At 38.6% G+C, this 19,561-nt stretch overlaps 2 protein-coding genes across 13 annotated transcripts in view; both read left to right on the top strand.

Annotated features, from left to right (window-relative positions):
• Positions 1 to 6,684, top strand: part of BLTP1 (bridge-like lipid transfer protein family member 1) — a 125,616-nt gene extending 118,932 nt beyond the window's left edge. For all 11 annotated transcript variants that reach the window (XM_071808087.1, XM_071808082.1, XM_071808083.1 and 8 more), the window contains 4 exons: positions 1,440 to 1,634; positions 2,573 to 2,707; positions 4,854 to 5,019; positions 5,931 to 6,684. In XM_071808087.1, the coding sequence (XP_071664188.1) occupies positions 1,440 to 1,634; positions 2,573 to 2,707; positions 4,854 to 5,019; positions 5,931 to 6,147 (713 nt within the window). In that variant the 3' untranslated portion in view covers positions 6,148 to 6,684. The remainder of the gene's footprint in view (positions 1 to 1,439; positions 1,635 to 2,572; positions 2,708 to 4,853; positions 5,020 to 5,930) is intronic.
• A 191-nt stretch (positions 6,685 to 6,875) lies between these two features.
• Positions 6,876 to 19,357, top strand: ADAD1 (adenosine deaminase domain containing 1). 2 transcript variants are annotated; one of them, XM_071808081.1, is made up of 12 exons: positions 6,876 to 7,135; positions 7,716 to 7,910; positions 9,283 to 9,459; positions 9,886 to 10,053; positions 10,535 to 10,603; positions 11,150 to 11,275; positions 12,041 to 12,164; positions 12,372 to 12,542; positions 14,231 to 14,457; positions 15,839 to 16,076; positions 16,600 to 16,732; positions 17,757 to 19,357. In XM_071808081.1, the coding sequence occupies exons 2-12, from the start codon at positions 7,727 to 7,729 to the stop codon at positions 17,868 to 17,870; spliced, it is 1,731 nt and encodes a 576-aa protein (XP_071664182.1). In that variant the 5' UTR covers positions 6,876 to 7,135; positions 7,716 to 7,726; the 3' UTR covers positions 17,871 to 19,357. The 2 variants fall into 2 exon arrangements, with proteins under 2 accessions (XP_071664182.1, XP_065693174.2); XM_065837102.2 differs by lacking the exon at positions 6,876 to 7,135 and adding an exon at positions 7,188 to 7,372.
• Positions 19,358 to 19,561: the final 204 nt, after the last annotated feature.

Here is a 19,561-nt window from a genome sequence, read left to right as displayed (position 1 = left end):
TGGGATCAGTCTGCTTGCCAGGCGGTGCAGATTGTGCTGTTTAAAAGCCGCTACGTTTCAAATGAGCTACAGGGACAAGGGAATTTGAAATTATGGAAGTTGCTGCTTTTTGAGAATCTTGCGGTAAACTGTGGAATGAAGCACAGCAATGTGTTGAGCAGCTCCAAGTGTTACTGAAACAAGGCCTTTTTCAAATTGTGCAGTAAAGCCAGAATGTTCTGTTATCTTATAGGACGTATATATCGAGCATTGCAGTAGTTCTATAGTGCTAGTCTTTTCCTCTTTGAATATATGTGAAAAATTTCCCTGTTTCACATAGTTGTCCAGTTGTGATTTGTATAATAACATGAGGATACATTCAGTAACTTCACAGTATATGAAAGATTTAGGGGTTAAGTTGAATTAGGAATATGTTTTAGGTTCTTACTGCTTATGACAGACACTTGAAAATTACTCATCTACCTAAAGCTTTTCAACCTTCAGCTGCTTTTAGGCATTTTGAATCATATCTTTAAATCACTGGTAATTGGAAAATAAAGCTTTCTAGATAATGTTAAAACAAACCTTAAAATATAGCTGCTGCTATTTCATTCACAACCTCTAGAATCAGTAGGTGATATCAATAGAATTTCTATGAAAGGGTGAATAGCAGAATATGGCATATACTGAGAAATGAGTGGATGATAGTTTATTGAAAAAATATTTTCAAATTATTGGTATACTATACTAATATTTATTACTTTTGAAAGACACAACAGGATGTAGTGGTTGAAGTTCACAAATAGAGTTGCTGTCTGTTACATGTGTTTATGTAGCCCTGTTTTGCTCCATTTGGAGCATTTAGGTATATAAGCAGCAACATTTGCTGCTGGGAGCAGGAGAAAGGAGATAATCTTCTTAATAATCATACACCAGCAGTTTAACAGGGAAACAGTAACCTTTCTTAACTTCTTGTCACAATTTTAACAACCAAAAATTGATTCAAATGATGTTGTTGCATGTGTGTTACGTTAAAAGTCTTGTGACAAAGTTGAATTCCTGGACAACAGTGATTTCTGACAGCAGTGTTGCCTCGGTGAATGTAGGTATTAATTGTATCCGATTACATTTATTTTCATTTAAGTACTAGCATGTTTTCAAACACAGAGCATGCTTTGAGCCCATGTAGTCTATATTTTGCTTAACTGAAAGCTCAGCGTTGTGATAGGGTGGTCAGATGAATAAAATCTTGTTTTAAAGCTTCCAAAAAACTGACAAAGATTATTAGAAGTGCTTCCATGTTATGGTGCCAAGACCTATTTCCTCCTTCTTATTATGAGATGTATTTCAGTGTATGAAATTGCCACTATTAAATTTTCTGAAAATCTATCACCCTCTGTGCTGACAGAACCTTTTTTGATAGCTATTACTGAATCAGGAATTTCCTGTTGTTCCTGTAGAGTTAAACCTGCTTCGAAACGTCGATGCCAATAACCCAGAGAGCAGCACAACAGTGAAAAGCTCAAGCTTACTAAGTGGCTTCAGAGGAGGCTCCAGTTACAACCATGAAACTGAAACCATCTTTGCATTACCAAGGATGCAGCTGGATTTTAAATCTATTCATGTTCAGGAACCCCAAGAGCCTTCACTACAAGGTGCAGTAAACATAATTTGTTTTTTCTTGATCCAAAGCTATTTCTCCTAAATGAGGAGTTAAATACAAAGACACTGCTGATAAAATGATTTAATCTGAAAATTACTCTAGCTCTTCAAGAAAGCATACCGTTTCATAATAAAATGCAAAGGGAATTCTGATGGGAGTGTGAAGATCTGGTCTGGTCACCGTAGAAAAATCTTACTAAGATAAATTAAAATGAACATGGCAGCTAGGTCAGCTGTGGGTTTTTTCTGGGGGGATAGTTTTCTTAATCATAATAAAAAGAGAATGGCTGTTGTGGAAAAGGGAATATGATCTAGGAACCTACATTTTCTTGTCTTGTTCTCAAAATGTCTTCTTCAGGGTGCATTGGGAACTGGTGGGAAATGAGACATCTGAGGGTATTAGAGAATGAGAAGTTAATTTTGCTAAGCTATGGTTTTACTCCATACCTGATCCCAGATAATGCTGCTAGATGAGACAACCTTGGTTTTTTAGAGCCAAACTAGCAAAATCTGCTATCAGCTTTTCTTACTAAAATCACGCATTAATAACATAGCAAAAGCTAGTGATACAGCTCTAGGTTGACTGTTGATGTACAGGACCATCAAGGTGCTACATGATAGTGTGTCTTTATTTCCAAAAAAATATTTTTAAAAAAATTTTTAAAAATATCAGAAGTTACTTAGATGGGAAAACTTAAAAAATACTGAGGCTGCTAAATACGTGCTAATTGTGGTCACAGAATTGTAGAATCATAGAATAGTTTGGGTTGGAAGGGAATTTCAATGGCCATCTAGTCCTTCTTTTCTTTTGGGTGTCTGGTTCAGTAACAGGGATGTAATTTTCAAATAATTTGTATTAAAATTCTGTGTGCTTTTATGTATTGCAGTATGTGCTTAGAAATGCATTAATACTTTTTTTATCTGACTGTAGATACAAGTGTTAAACCCAAGGTGGAATGCAGTGTAGTAACTGAATTTACGGACCACATTTGTGTAACTATGGATGCTGAATTGATTATGTTTCTGCATGACTTGGTGTCTGCTTATCTAAAAGAAAAAGAAAAAGGTAAGTTGTTAGTTATGAGGTAATACTTGTCTGATAGTCTACAGGTGTCAGATATTTGATAGGAAACACTTGCATACTTTTTAATAAAGAGTTGTTAAATCAGTGATAAGTGAAATTTAACCATACAATAACAAAAAGGTTTTTTCCTGGTTGCTTTAGACTGAAAGCCAAGAGGGATTTTGGAACTTCTCAAAAAGTGCAACATGTTTTGGGAAATACTTGAGCTGATTTTAGTGCAGCTCCTGTAGGACTGGGAGCAGAGCAGTTACATACAGGCACAGAAACCTCATTGTGTCACTATGGTCACGCCAGCGCTGTGCAGGGAGCTGCACTGGTGTCTGTGTGGTGCTTTCCTACAGGTACAGTGGGTTGTTCTAAAACAGTCAAGTCACCTCTGACACAACCAATGTGCTGCCGAGAACAGACCTGCTCCTGGGTTTCTGTTCCTTACCCACTACTGGTGAGCTTGCACTAGTTACCGAGTCATAATCTTGCTCCTATGATGACACCTGGTGTTTAGTTTTTATTTCTGTAAGATAGCATATGCAGATGAAAGGGTTTTTTAGGAAGCTACATTACTCTTATTGCAGTCTTTTCATCAATGGAGTTTCTTCCAAAACATGCATTTTTCTGACTTCAGAATGCTTTACTTTGCCATGGGACTGTGTTCAGCTGCAGCATTCAAATTTGGTGCATGCATTTTTAAGCAAAATGTGGTCTATGCTAAGAAGAGCAGATTAAAAACAAGTGAATTTGATATATATGTGAAATGCACCAAACACAGAGGGATTTTTGTTGTTGAACAGTACAGTGCTGGATGAGTGACTGTGCTCTGTGGTCACCTGCACGTTGAATGGAACATCATCATCTAGTGGCTGCAATGATATACAAGTAATTATTGCCACCAGTATCTAAAACCTACCAAGTCACTTTAAGACTTGAAAAATATCTTGTCACTGTAGGTGTTAGCTGAAATCTATGATTATTACATGTAATATAAGTGTCATATAATTATATTAGATGTCATCAGTGAATTAAAAGCTGTTTATTTGAAGTTTTACAACTTCTGATCTTAAATTAAGATTTCTCCAAATTTTGCCACAGCAAAGACTCTTGTTTCTGTACTTTGTTCTTTAAAGGCTGCCACAAGAGTAACGTAACATGGTAACGTACATTTAAACAATGAGTTACCACCACAGTGAAAGCCACATATTTATTTTTCTGGTGTGTGTAAAATGCAGTGTTATGTGTATTAGTTTGCATTTGTTACTGAACTATATAGAAAATTTAACATTTATTAATGTGATATAACATGGTGTGGTATATAAATGTAATGCTGAAATGATGCAGAACACATTAAAGTCTGTATTTTAAAAGTTAATTTTTAACTAACTGTATCAAGATCTGTTCGTGTATAATTGTGTACAACCGTGCTAGGAGTGCTCATTTTCCTATAAGCACTTCATAGTAAAATGTCCAACAATGCCGAAACTAACGAAAGGGCAAGATAACTATTTTTGGTGGAACTTTGTAAAGAAATTTGTTTTCAGGTTATCTTAAAAACAATCAAAATTTAATCCAAATTCACAGATTTTATTTTATACAAAATGTTGTTTGGAAGAGAAAGAGTTGCTGTTACTTTTCTGTATCCCAGGACTGAAACTCAAGTAAGAGCTGAACGCAGGTTTCGTTCCCTTCATGCTTTTGGACAAAGATTGAACTTAACTATTCCCCCACCATCCTCCTCCTCATAGACTACTCTGTCAATCTACAAAAATAGTCTATACTAAGAGCATGTCTGAGCTGTGCTTATGGAATGTGATACACTTTGTTGAATGCTGTGATGGATTTGAAAGCAAGCCCCTGTATATGGATGCTTTGGGCTGGCAGAGAGAAGGAAGAATCCTACTTGGCAGTGTTATCCAGCATCTATTACAGTTTTCATAGGATACTTTTTACTAGCACTGTGTTCAAACCAAAACTGTTTGCCAGAAATTCTGCGAAACTGAAACACAAGGTGGTTCTCTCTTTTTTTTTTTTTTTTGAGATTTGTGCTTGTATTTCTTGATAATATGTACAATGATTATCCAAGTGCGATGCTCATGACTGACTGATGTGGGGATATTTATTTCTCTCCATTCTGTAGCTATTTTTCCTCCTCGTGTTTTGGCTGCTCGTCCAGGGCAGAAAAACTCGGCTGGCGTTCTTGAGGACAGCTCTGCTGACAAAGAAGCAGAGGAAAGCATAACTTACACTACAGTCGACTGGAGAGAATTTATGTGCAATACTTGGCATTTGGAACCCACTCTTAGGTAACAAGCAGGCTCTTACCTGCCACCTCTTTGTCTATGCATTTGATCTGTGGGTACTGTCCTTCAAACCACAAGTGTTTCCAGGTCGATGCTTTTCAGCTACGGTGAGGATCATTCACGTGGATGCTGTTACAGATTGGTTGTTGGTTGTTAGTGCTGCTAGGAAAGACACCTGCCACAGGACATGACAGAAGCTGGATAATGCAGTTATCTGTTACATCAGTTAACTTCTAGGTTAGAACTTTGCAGATGAAAGATATTGTTGGAGGCTCTTCAAAATCAGGCTACAGTAAAATTAAACTCATTAAAGACCACAGATTACTGTATTTGACTCTCTTGCAACAGCACGTTCATCTTTTGCCTGACAGTTTTTCATCTGGCATTTTCTTTTTTTCAGCATTCCAGTTTTAGTTTCTTCTGTAAATAATAAAGCACCATGTGCTGGTTGCTATATGGCAGTTTAAACTTAGCACAAAAGACAAGTGCGTATAGAAGCTACTCAGAACTCTCAGGATACACTTTTAATCACTGTGTCGGGCTTTGTTTGTTTTTTTAGCCTCTACTGACACTGCTGGAGCACCTGTGTGTTCATTCACATATCAAAACAACTCATCAGCCCAGGCCAAACAAATCCTGACAGCTGGTAATTTTTGTTAGCAGTAATAACAAATCAATTGAAACATCATCTGGAAGCAGCCCAGTCTGGTTTTGTCTCCTTGAGCACCCTCCTCCTTTGAGAGGATGTTCCTTTGCTCACATTCAGTTCACCCGTATAAATTAAGTTGGAAATGATGCCTGTTGGACTGATGTTGTTCAGAAGTAACAATGGTAAAAAGGGATGTTTGTTTCTACAAATGCCTGTTGCTATACCTACATATTGAAGATTGAGTCCCCTACTTATTGTTTTTTAGATTAATATCCTGGACTGGGAGAAAAATAGATCCTGTTGGTGTTGACTACATCCTTCAGAAGCTGGGCTTCCACCACGCTAGGACCACCATTCCCAAGTGGCTGCAGCGCGGGGTCATGGATCCTTTGGACAAAGTTCTGTCAGTCCTTATAAAGAAACTCGGTACTGCACTACAGGATGAAAAGGAGAAGAAAGGAAAGGACAAAGAAGAATACTAAGAGTATAATGTGACAAACATAATTCCGTTTGATCTTATCGGAGTGTTTTATTAAAGAGTTGAAATATGGTTTAAAGAGAAACCTAACAGCTTTTTGCTACGCCATTTAAATAAACTTACATTGTGAGTAACTGTTTACCGTGGTACATGATACCAATCTGTATTTGAAGTTACTGCATGGTGATGACCAATGTATATTCTGTGAAGGAACAGCTGAACGCTGTAAATCTGCTCCTCCGCGTCCACAGGTTTATTATGTGCAATATGATTCCTGCATCTTTAAAATACTTGCAGATTAACTGTGAATTTTCATAAACTTTATTTGCCATAACACACCCCTCGTTGATGTGACTGGTAATTGATTTGTCAATTGTAGACTTGTGTAAATTATATATATATATAACTTATGAAACTGTGATTTGCCTTAGTGCTAAAAACCATTAAGTTTATTACATTTGTAATAAAATTTAACTACTGTACAGGGCTTTTTTTGTTCTACTTCCTTGATTAAAGAGAAAAAAAAGTGTTTTATGTGTAACTTTGCGTCGAGTCTGATTTGCTCAGTGAGGTAACTCGGCGGAGGAGGGGGGGGCGGCCTTCCCCGGGGGAGCCGGAAGACGGCAGCGCGCGCTGCGCCCGCCTGCAGCCTCGAACGTTCGAGCGGCCGCGGGGCGGGGGCGGCGGTTCCCGGGCCCCGCTCCCCGGGCGCTCCTGCCGCAAGTGGGTCAGGGCGCGGCTCCGCCGGTGGCGGCTGCGGCACAGCCCCGGGTCGCTCCGCACGGGAAGCCCGTGGAGGCAGCGCGGGGGCCCCAGAGTTGGCGGGGGCCGCGAGCCGCGGCCGTTGCTGAGCCACAAGGAGGCTCGCGCCCGCCCTCAGCCACAACGGCGTCCTCGCGCCTCGGCGCACGTGGCGGGCGGCAGGGAGGGATCCTCCCCTTCACAAAATGGAGACGCTTCGCCGAGGCGCCTCCGCGTTCCGAATCCTAGCGGTGAGAGGGCCGGTGGAAACTCAGGCTTCGCGGGGCGGTGTCTGCGCGGCCCCCACCCCTGCGGACGGCAGCTGCTGCTGCACTCCGCCACCGCCCTCGCACTTCCTCCCGCCTTTTACCTCAGGCGGGCTCCACCTTCCCCCCGGGTGTGAAAGCTGCGGCGCCGCCAGCAGCTGGGCAGCATAGCCCGACGGTTGTGGGTTTTCCTGCGGGAGAGCGATCAGGAGAGGAGAGCAGGTACCAGGGTGTTCTATTCCAGCTTGTCCTGGGACCTGAGAGGGATCGGCTCTCGTGCTGTGGTGTTGTTTCTGGGCTGGCTTGTCTTTGGAGCTGTTTGCAAGGCGCGGCGTGGAGCCGCATGAAGCCTTGACGTAAAGCGTGGGGGAAGGTGGTTAACTGACTGCCTTTGAAACTCCTGGTGCCAGTTGGGAAAGGGATGGGGATGGTGCTGTGTCTCAGTTCTGCACCAGTGTGTAGGGAAGCAGAATGTGGGTTGTTCATAACGCTCTTGTGAAATGGCGTAACTGGAGTTTGCAGCGTGCCACTAACACCTCCTGACTTTACTGTTGAACTTGCCTAGGTTGATCAAAAATGGCTAACAGCAATGGCTGGTTTCAGAGTGCTGGAACACACACGTTTGACCCCATACCTAAGAAGACTTCGTTAGCTGGGGCTCCTAGGGGGTCACCTTTACGGAAGCTTCCTCAGTCTGTGGCCGTAAGGCCAAAACTTCCACCTGAGAGGCATGGTGCACCAGAGGCGATACAAAATCGAGGTATAGTTTTCAGTTTATACACTGAGATTAGCCTTTAAAAGTCACTGTTAATGCTTGTGAAAGCAACTTTATGTTTTAGTTTTTTGAAAGGTTGCGAGCCTCTGCTTTTTCTTATTGCTCTATTTTTAAAATTATTTTTTTATTGTCTGCTTGAACTTGTTTCTCCCTATGTTCCTTCACACTGAAAGTCTGTCTGTTAGCATAAGAGATCTGTTATAGGATAGGCTATGTAGTCTGCAACATTTCATAATTATAAATTCTAAGTTATATATATTAGAAGTGCTGTAGAGGTTGCCAAAGTGTAGGATATGTACTGCTGTATTGATTTTCATAGACATCATTGAGAAATGTTTTAACTGCAGTTCTAGTTGTCCCAGGATGTATTTTAAATTTTATTTCTTGGAATAGTTAAGGTATAGGCATGTATTTATGAGACTTGAAAATAATAGCTTATTTTACTGCTTCTTGGCTGGGACACAGTTGCCTGAGTATGTGGCAACCCTGAAACTGAAGATTCCATCTGTCCTGGAGTTCATTCAAGGAAAAATATTTCACTTTTTTATCTTAAATCTGAACAAACACACCAATCTTTCACAGTAGATCCTGAAGGAAACGTTAATTGGTTATTCTGTGGGAGACCTCCAAGTCAAGGGCAGCTGCAGTGTACTCCTTGGAAGTGTTTGTCTTTTGAATGAAATTCAGAAGTGTGGGTTTGCCTCCCAACTACTACTCAGGATTCATAGAATTCTCTTATGACTTGACTAACTTGCTTCCACCTGACCTCTGAAGAGCATAAGGGCTCTGTGCTAGGACAGATGAAATATCCACGCACCCCCTGTCCTGATTCCGAGGGTCAGGGTGGGTGTGCAGTGCAGCTCTCCCCCTGTTCTGTCCTGGCCACCACAGCCAGTGGTACTGTCTCTGTTCAGCAGCTCTTTGTGGGTGAGTTTCCTTTTCTTTGAATGAGCTATCTGGTTTTTGAATAATGTGTGTAGTTGATTGATAGAACTTTTATAGTGCCTTATGACAGGGAGTTCCACTGCTTTGTAGTTTTGTGTGAAGAACCACATGCTTCATTGTTCTGCATCTGCTGTCAGCAGCTTTCATTTGAGCGTGAGGGAAGGGGGAACGTATCTGTCTATATTGAGAGGTTAATGGACTTAGTACTCAAAAGCTTTGGTGTTTTTAAAAGAGAAGGTACTAACAATTTCAGAATTGCTAGCATTCTTAATGTAGGATGCAGCACAGAGCAATAGTGCTCTAGAGTAAATGTTTTTGATTTTTGTTCCTCTAAGAAGCATATTAAAAAACATTTATTGTAAACAGATTTAAATTCTCAGTGTCCTCAGTGCTTTTCTTAATTTTGTTTCAGAGCCTTTACTTTTGAAAGCAGCCCATGCACCCCCGTTATTAGCAGTTCCTCCAAAGCAAGACATAGTTGATTTCATTAGAAGATACAAACAGGGAGTAATAAACCCAGTATCTGCCTTGCATCAGTTTGCACAAATGCACCATGTACAACTTGAATTGAAAGAAACTAGTGTGGCAGGTAAATGCTGCTTCTTTTCTGAAATAAAATTTACTTATCCTTGAGATTATTTGAATTTCTGCAGTTAGTATTGATGGCATTAATAAAAGGGGGTTTTTTTTAACTGTTAATTGCACTACCCTCCACATAGGTTGCTTTTTGGCTGCTGTTTTATTGTCTACACAGCAGTATATCATAATTAATTACTAGAGAATTTGATCAGCTGAGTTCTATAAAATTCTAGCTGCTACTAGAACTTTGTGAAAAGTGCATAAAGTGAAAAGCACCAAAATTCTTGTGGAGGTGAAACGTTTGAGTTGTATGTTGCTAAAATTGTCTTTTCATCTTGTACGTGTCCTTGGAATGAATATGAGCACATAAAGCTATGGATAAAAGTACCTTAAACTAATTTTACTAATTGTGTCTGCTTTTTTTCCTCCTTTAAAGGTGATGTCATAAGGCCTTATTTTACATTTTGTGCTGTGTTAGATGGTGTTAGCTACAAGGCTGGCCTGGGAAATAACAAGAAGGAATCTAAATTAAATGCAGCTAAACTGGCTCTTGATGAGCTACTTAACTTGGATCATACAGGGGCAGAAGCTTCTGAGAAGTCAGGTAAATATTGTAGCAACACCTAATTAGAACTTGAAAATGTTTGCTTAAAGGCTTCATAAGTAAAATCTCAGTGTAGTTTTTTTATTAAATGCTTCTGCATCAGGGCCTCTGTCAGTTTCTTGAATCCTTTGGACAGAGCTATTTGCTGTGTGGTTCCGAAACCGTTTTTTCCTTTGTCTTTTGTGTATTAGAAGTTGCATCAGTTTGTAGCACAGAGCAGAGAATACTGAAGGAATTAATGTGGTGTTTGCTGTTGCACTTGATTTGCTACTCACTAGGTAACAGTGGTAACCAAAGTGGTTTTGAATTTTTGTAAGTAAAAGTCTTAAACACTGAGTTACTACTGTCAAAAGAATTCAGTTACCATAATGTTTATCTTCTTCTGGAGAATTAGAAACTTTAACTTGCTGGAAATAGTGTGAGATCCATGTTTTGAAATTTGGAATGTCTGTCCTAGTTTGAAATTTTGTTGAATTCTTAGATCCTGCCTGTACTCCTGCTGGGCCCAAAACTGCAGCAAACTCTGTTTATGTTTCAAGGATCCGTTTTGGTAAGGAATAGTCTTGGTTTTCCCTATTAATTCAAATTACTCAAAAAATGCTTGCCCCTTTTTTCTTTTTCTTTTTTTTTAGTTCTTCTTTTAGTACATTTAGTGATCTCTGTGAAGTTACTGTTATTTTACACATCTTTTTAAAGAACAGTGTAAAAATCAGTGTCACTAAAGTAGGAAATTGACCATCAGTTCTACAAATTGAGACAACCTACAAAAATTGCTTGAATTTAAGTGGTGAATCAGTGACAGAAATAGAAACAGTATTTCTATCCTTACTTGAAATGTTTGAAAATAGCTGAAAATCCAGTAGGTGATCAAACTTGATCTGTATCCCTGATTTATTATGAATAATAAAAGCATAAAGTGTTTAGAGATTCTTGTCCTTTATTTATTCATGTTCATCCTCATAATCTTCAGAATCTCAAAAGTGTGTGTTGATAGTAGTGCTTTTACCATACATTTAGATTTGGCAAGTTGTTGATAGTGCCTATTTTATTTGCCCTTGCAAATTTCTGTCTTGCTGGCTTTTATTGTTTCATTTAGAAGGAAGACAGCTTATATATCAAAAACTTTCACAAACACTTGAAGAAGTATTTAACAGACTGACTACTGAATATCCAGAGTACCAAAGTTGTGGCAGTTCCCTGGCTGCCTTCATCATTGGAAAAGGCAAGTCTGTTTTGATTCTGAGGACTGGGGAGTGGGAAACCTGCATTTCTGGTCCAGTGAATAAAGGTACAGGGTAGATCTCCGTCTTTGACAAACTCTGTTCTGATGGCTCTGTCTCATGTGTCGTTGTGCTACAGTCGTGCAAATTTTCAAGACATCCATAAGCATTTCCTTGTGCTGTCTCATAGAGGGATATAGACCAGTATAGGCCTGAGAAGGTGAATATGCCCTGAAGGAAGCTGCAACCCATGGAGAAGCCACACAAGAGCAGGCTCCTGGCAGGACCTGTGACTGTGTGGGGGACCCGCTCTGGAGCAGTCTGTCCCTGAAGGGCAGAGAATTGGAAAATTTGTGGAGGACTGTCCTGGGGGAGGGACCCCATGCTGGAGCAGGGGAAGAGTGTGAGGAGGAAGGACCGGCAGAGACAAAGTGATAGGGAGGAGAGGAGGTAGAGGAGTTGGGAATTAAGTTGAGCTTGTGGGGAAGGTGGTTTTAGTTTTGATTTTGTTTCTCACTATGCTACTTTATTTTTAATTGGCAATAAATTAAATTAATCTTCCCCATGTTCAGTCTATTTTGCATATGATGGTAAACAGCAAGTGATGTCCCTGTCCTTACTTTGACCTATGGCATTTTTTCATTTTATTTTTTCCCCTGTGCAGCTGGAGGGGAGGGAGGGATGTGAGAGAGCAGCTTGGTGGGCACCTGGCAGCCAGACAAGGTTAACCTGCCACAATCACATAAAAACAAATGTTTTCTTTTCAGGTGGACAGCATGAAGTTGTAGCTCTAGGAACAGGAGAATGTAATTACAGCCGGTGCATTCAGTCCTGTGGAAGAGTTTTGCATGACAGCCATGCCATTGTTATTGCAAGGCGTTCTTTAGTTAGGTGAGAATGTGTGTACTAGTAGTTCCCAGTTCTCTTGCAGCCAGTTCTGCTCAGTTTTATCCTTTGTCAAATGGAAATATAAGTGCATTTACTTTTTATAGTCAGTACCTTCTGGATTATTTTTAAATCACATGAATTAAATGTGAAGGTCCATGTATTTGTAAATAAAGTAGTATTTTTCACACTTACTGTTGCACTTTCTTTTAGGTATTTTTATCGACATCTTATGCTGTTCTATAGTGAAAATCCAGTGAGGACAGAGAAATCCATATTTTGCCCAGCACCAGGCTCAAAGCTGCTTACCCTGAAGCAAAACACAACTATTTTTCTCTACATGAATCAGCTGCCAAAAGGAGCTGCTCAGTTAAAATCACAGATGTAAGTACCATGGGATTTTCACATATGTAGAAGAGGAAGATTAATTTGATTGCAGTGACAAATGTGTTGAGTGGGGAAAATATGCAGTGTTACACATTTTTAAGGTGGAAGGGGTATTCTGATTTTTTTAAAATGTTTTGAAAGCATTAATGTACAGAGTGGTAGTGGTAAGTGTATGAGATATAGCTCAACACAAAAAAAAAAAACTTCTGTGGCTTATACCTTCAGGATGATGCTTTGTTTATTATTGTTTATTATTATGTCTGCTTGCTTGGTAGCACACCTCCAGAGATACTATTAAAATACTAATAAATCATTAATTTAACCCCTAAGCAAGTGCGTGTGGTGATATGAAGTCATCCTTTGCGCCACAGGACTAGCGTATAAAAGCTTTAGATAGAAATAATAGGCTCCTGCTCTACTTTGTAGAAAAAAGGTAATGAGAGAAGCTTGATGGAACAAATATACTGCTATGCTTATCTTTCTAACTTTCATTAAATCTCTGAAGGTGTTTTTTTAATAGTTTTGACATTTAACAGCAGCAGTCACTGGTTTACCAAGTCTTTATAAATACAGGTTTTTTGTTTCTGCTGTAGTGGTGGGGTGGAATAATGTCCCTGGAAGTCACGCAGTCGTAACTCCTTCATATGTACAAGACCACTAGCTGCTTTCGTACTGTATTTGTGGTGGTTGGGAGGCAGCCTTGTGAAATGGAGGTCACAACCAGTTCGTTGCAAATTGTGCTGACTAGGGGAGTCTCTCCTGTTAGAATTGCGGCGAGGTTTAGATTACTTCAGTGTCATAGCTTGCTCTTCCAGGGGAATAGTTGATAAGACTGCGTGCAGTTTGTAAGCAACTCTGTGGTAGTTGATGGATCAAATTCAGTACTTTCACTTGTGCTTTTTGTCCTTTCTGGTCAATGTCTGTGCTCTCTTGAGCTCTGGAAATATTTTCTTCTAATACAGCAATTTTGCTTATGTATGAAGTTATTTCAATATATAGTTTTTAGAAGGGAGCTGCTTCCCGTAATCCATTGAGTAGCAAAATATGGCCACTTACTAACAGGTGGCAGTATGTTACTGAAGCTGAAATTAAATGTTTGCTGTATAATAATGTAGTAAAGCAAAAGCACCTTTGATCATAATATTGTAAGTTATGCTAAAATTGGGGAGGGTTAGCTCAAAATTTCAGGCTTGCACTTCTTATCCCTTTTTGGTTAAGGGGGAAAACTATGTTTTGCTTCAGAACAATCACTGTTTTGTCTCCCTAATGTGTTGCATCTGCTTGCTTTAAATATTTTGGAGAACTGCAGAGTAAGTTACCTTTTAAAGGAGATAACCTTGCAGCTGCATTTTCACAACATGAGCAGCTTCCAGGTAACTTCTGTCATAGTGTAAGTAGACAAAAAGTGATACCTTGTTTGCAGCATATGCTGATCTTTTTTAGTATTAGCACAACTAATGGCTAAGATTAGGTTGAATTGCTATTTCTTATTTGAATACTGATTTCAGTATTCTAGACTCTTGAGCAGCTGAACGTGGTGTTCCTAAAATTTACGTATCTTGAACATAATGTAAGACCCAGATCTAGTGATAATTGCTCTGAGAAACAGTATTAGATACCACTTTACAGTAATCTCTGATTGGAGTACATTCTCACTGAAATTAATTTTTCTTGTCTTACTCTAGACATCTCAATCCACAATCTCCATCTGCTTATGAAACTAACGAAGACCTGAGTCTCCACGTTGCTATAGAAGGCAAGATTTACCTGAGTGTTTGTTGTCCACCTAAAACTGTTACAGCAACCAGTATGTCAGCTAGTGATAAATTAACAAAATGGGAAGTGGTTGGTCTTCAGGGAGCGTTACTGAGCCACTTCATTGAACCAGTTTATATCAACAATATTCTCGTAGGTAAGCTTAATACAAATTTCTGGGGTTTTGTTTGGTTTTTTTTTAATGTTTTCATGTTCCAGTTTGATTAGATTTTGTAAAACATGACTAAGCCAAGATTGGTTCTTTAAAGAATTACAGGATTTTTCTGAAGAGATACTAAGTGCGTATATTTTTTTTTCCACTCATATTTGAAATGCCGTAATTTAAAACTCAGTTAGGCTTGCTCTTTGTCATTGTGGGTATTTTTTTAGCTTACCCTCCGTTTATGACATATTAGAGTAACAAGAAATTCAGTGTTATTTTATAACAAGTTACATTTTAAATGTTGAGATAATACCAAGTGTGACAAATGCTGTGTATTCAGTCAAATAGGGTGACCTTAAGGTGATCATGTTAGTCACTTAACTGTAGAAATGACCAGTGGTAGAAAAACTCTGCCAGTATTTAACTGAAAATGTCGGGTCACACAGTGTCAACGTTGGGTATCTTACCAGCTCTGTTGGAAAGTCTTCAGTTTTGTCCTGTCTGTGCCCTGCTGCCCATCTGCCCTTGTATGGGTTAATGCAAATACACGTTTTGTTGAGGAATGGGGATTACCAAGGGTATAGTGAATTTTCAGGATTTTGTGGCAGTCAGGAAGACCATGCTGTTACCAGAACTCATTTCAGTAGTTTTATCTGTGGGGTGGAATTAAATTAGTAGTTACCATTCTGAAGATTTTCAGGCGTTTCTTCCTCTCAGTATTTGTATTATGAAACTTAGTACACAGATGTCTGAGTTCCCCAGACCTTGATGCTGTAGCAGCTTCTCCTCTTCTACCACAGAACAAAGATCTTGCAAGACTTGGTGAATGAATGCGTGTTCCTTCTAGGGAGATTTAGGCACTTCTACTTAAAAGCAATAGAAAAACTTCCTATTATGCTCACTTAAGTGGTATTCAGAGTAAGCATAATAATCTGTAATGTATTTCCCTTCTATTTAATAGAAATTAATGACCATTCCTTGAGAAGCTATGAATCCAAGTATGTTTGTTTAGTAGGCAGTCAGAAATTCTGTTGGATACGGAGTTCTGTTGGCAAACTCCCTAGTGTGTTTTCCGATGTGGAGCATGGACGATGACGCTGCAGCTTCTATTTTAATGGTGTCTTCTGTAAGGAATGTAGAGTTGGTGAAGAATAATTGTTCCAAAAAGGAGGCATCCCATGAAAATAACTATGCCTCTGGAGAAAAAATTTTGCAGTTGTTTTTGTTCTGCATACTGAATATTGGAACGAATTTTTCCAAATACCAGTTTTGTGTAGAGAAATGGATATAATGTAGACCAATGGAAACATCTGCATTCTTAACTTTTTTTTAATTAGGTGTACTTACATGTGACTGATGTTGTTTTGATTAATAGGAAATGGAAATTGCCAGGATACAAGAGGGCTAGAAATAGCTATAAAACAGCGTGTTGATGATGCACTTACATCAAAGCTTCCAATGCCTTACCTGGTCAACAGATCTCACACTTACTTGGTGAAAGCTGCACACTCAATTCAAAGAGACTTTAAACAGAGGTATCTCAGTTTGAATTGGTCGTTGACAGATGCGTCGTTGGAGGTTGTGGATGCGTTAAATGGAAAAACAACTGAAAGGTTAGAATTTTTCGTTATTGTTTTGGAAAGAATGGTGAGCCTTATTGTTCTGTGCTGGTTCATTGAAGTATAGATTTTGTAAGCTATGCAGGTATGCCACAGTATAGCCTGAATGAGAGACATTCTCTCCTGTGTTAGATGAATGTGTCCCATGATTAGATGTAGTTTTAGAGATGCTGTAATTTTAAAGTGAGATGCCAATATATGAAATTAAACAGTTCTTTAAATTAAGGTATCTCTATTCCATTGCATGTTGTAGTGAATGATTTAGTTTTCACAATACATAAAACCAGTTGCCATCCAAGTTCAGATGAATTCAAGTTTAAAAACTGTTTTGAGTTTACTTGTTTAAATTCTCACAGCTACTGACTTGCATTAGCTTTGCTTGTTGAAAGTGGAAGTAGAATCTTATGATTGTATTCAGAAAGCATTGGAGGGGGAAAAATCCTGTAAGGATACGAGCAGTGTACCTGTAATGTATTTGTTACTGAGCTTTGTTATGCTTTTTTCATTCTGACTGTAGTTCACCATTCAAAAGTGGCGCTTACATGGCAAGTCGCCTTTGCAAGGCAGCAATGTTTAGTCGTTTCAGATTGCTTGCTAAGGAAGCAGAACGAGATGATTTGCTGCAAGTTGCAACATACCATGAAGCTAAGGTAAGTGCTAACAGGTGGTGGAATTTTAGTAAGGAGTCTCTTAATGGCTACTCTCAAAGCTGGTTTTGTAGCCGGGGTGATTTTGTAGTTTGCTGAAAACTTTACCTGAAGAGCTGCATGTCCTATATTGCCTCTAATCTTTGCCTGAGAACATCTGAAATTGCTGTTTTCAAGTGAAAAATAATCTACTGAATTAATCTTGAAACTTTATCTGTCAAAGTCTTCTGTGTCTTGTCTCAGCACGTGGAAGCTGCTGGCCATTTTCTTCATATAAGATAGTTTCATATTTAAAAGGTTGAAGTTTTTTTTGTTAGGTCATTTTCGATCTTTTCATATTTGGTTCCTATAGATGTTTTCTATCACATTGTAGTCCTATGGGAGGATTCTTACGTCACAGAGGAGTAGGAAAGTAGGAATCATTTGTCAGAATTGACCATCAGGTCCCTGGCTTTCTTTTGTAGTATAACAACCCAGAGAAGTTACCTGATTTCTGTAAACACTGTTTACTCACTCCTGTCCATATTTGGAAATATGTAGGCTCGTCTTCTCTATACTCTTCCAGGTTTTTTCTCTCCTGGGTTCAAGAGGTGTATTTCTGAAATTGTTATGTGAAACTTAAGCTTCTATGAAGTACATATCTTTTTTTTTTTTCTTTTCCTCTCCTGTCAGAACATGCGAGAAACCATTTTTTTAATGATTCAAAATCTACTTTTAAATAAAAGTGACTTGCTAATGGACTGTTCACTATGCATTTAGATTTGCATTCAGGGATATTGAAAGTTTATTTTCTGAGTAAAGATACCATTGGAATTGAAAAGATGCTAAAAAAAAAAAGGAATGTTTAACATAATTCTTCCATCCCAATAAATGCCCAAGCATACAAAAAGAGTATGCTTATTGAGTCTGTAATGCTTACCCTACAAGGTTTGTGCTTGTGCATGTTATGTGCTGGTGGTAAGAAACACATATCTCTCTAACCGTCATTCTTGACATGTTTCAAGATCTTTTTTTCTTTTTTTTTTAGACGCGATCTGAATTGTACCAGGAAGCTAAAACGTTGCTGCAAAACTACTTAGAGCAACATAGCTATGGATCCTGGATTGTGAAGTCTTCATATATCGAACAGTTCACTGACTGACTGTGAGACAGATTGTATGTGAAGTTGGTTTGGATGATTCCTTTCAGTAAAACATAATTCTGATCAGTAAAATGTTTAACCATAGGGTTTATATTTGCAGCAAGAAAACAATTCCAGAGCTGCTTCTTATCAATTTAAATGCAGTTGTTAAATCATCTCTAACTGTTTAGGCTTTTCCAAAGAAAAAAATCCTCTGTTTCCTTATAGGTAGGAGTATCAACTTTGCAAACCCGTTTTCTTTTGCCACCCAATGCCACTTCTTCTCTGATCCTCGTGGAGTTATTAACGTGTTTTTTTTCCTTTTAGATTCAGGATTGCTCTCTATTTATGATTTCTTTTTCCCTGCCTTTTTTACAACTGTCTTTAAGAAAAAAAGAAAAATCAGTAAGTGTTTGATTTATTTAAATTAAAAAGTAGTATACCAATGTGAGAATCACTTTCAGAAACAAAAATTGGCAATCTATTGTTTATCTGTAGGCATCCTTTGCTAGTCAATTTAAGACTTTGTTTAGTGTTTTTGCCATATGATTTGTAGTTTACTACATATTGTTTATGGTAGAAAGGTAAAAAAAAAAAAATCTGCACATGCAAATGTGAAACTTCACATTACCAAGATGTTACTCAAGCTTTTTGTGACAATCACTGTTTTTGGTAGTGGACTTAAAGCATTTTAAAGGCATTAAAGCTGTGAATAACAACATAGTGCGACATAGTACAGAAGTTACCAGAAATTAGGTTCCTTCACCTTTTGCCGGCTACCCCAGAAACCACTGAATGTTAGTACTTGCGGGTTAGTTGGACTTCTCCACCCACAGACTACATTATCACTGTGATGACAAGTCCTTGCAAAATTGTCTGCATACATAATAATCTGGAAAATGCTGCCTATGAAGAGGACAGTTTCTTCCTTGTAGTTATGGTAAGAATATGTTGACATTATAATGATGTTTATAGAGATGTTGTTGAATACCATACTTGGGTTCTGTGTGGTATTGTGAAATGTTAGTGTCTTTCAGCTAGATAGTATGCTTTCATTATGTTACTGAACCTTTTTATATCCTACAAGTGTAGGAAGCTGTTATGTAATGTTTTCATGCATCAGTAATTGTATACAGTTGTGGTAGTGTTTCAGCTTCTTATTGTTAATCCACATTTCTAACAAGTAGGTGGAGTCTTTGCAGTAGGTGATCTGTTGCTTTTCAAGTGGTTGAAATTCGCTAACTTGTTACTACTATGTCCTTGAACTTTTTTTGCAATTCTGCTATTTTGTTTTCTGTTACTGTCTTGTAACCTGAGGGGAGTGGTGTGCTGGTGGGTTTTTTGTCTTTTTGCGGCACATACTTCACAGAATATTTGCTCCATGTAATATTTTTTTTCCAAGAATGCTCGAGAGCGGCCGTCGTATTCCAGATTTAGAGCATAGTGTTGCTGTTTTTCAGGAGTATTAAACAATAAATTTGCTTGACCGTGTGTTAGCTTTTTTCATACTCTACTGGACCGTCTTTCTGTATTGCTTTACACTTTTGTTGAGACATCATCACGAAGGTGTTTCCCATAGTTTAGCTAAAAGCCTTAAATATGTACAACTGAGAAATGTTTTGGATTGGTTTTTTTATACTTCAGCCGTTTTATTAATCAACAGCAAACCAAGACATCTATGAAGCTTAGATTCTCTCTTAAGAGGAGAGAGA

This window comes from Patagioenas fasciata, chromosome 4 (genome assembly GCF_037038585.1).
Source record: "Patagioenas fasciata isolate bPatFas1 chromosome 4, bPatFas1.hap1, whole genome shotgun sequence".
Taxonomy (NCBI): Eukaryota; Metazoa; Chordata; class Aves; order Columbiformes; family Columbidae; genus Patagioenas; species Patagioenas fasciata.
The sequence above is the reverse complement of the archived record's forward strand: the minus strand, read 5'-3'. Positions and strand labels throughout refer to the sequence as shown.

Bases quoted from the DNA above. Each gene is read 5' to 3' on its own strand.
- ADAD1 (XM_071808081.1), top strand. From the start codon at position 7,727: ATGGCTAACAGCAATGGCTGGTTTCAGAGTGCTGGAACACACACGTTT. The intron at 9,460-9,885 runs GTAAATGCTGCT...CCTCCTTTAAAG, and splicing joins GAAAGAAACTAGTGTGGCAG to GTGATGTCATAAGGCCTTAT. The intron at 12,543-14,230 runs GTAAGTACCATG...GTCTTACTCTAG, and splicing joins GCTCAGTTAAAATCACAGAT to ACATCTCAATCCACAATCTC.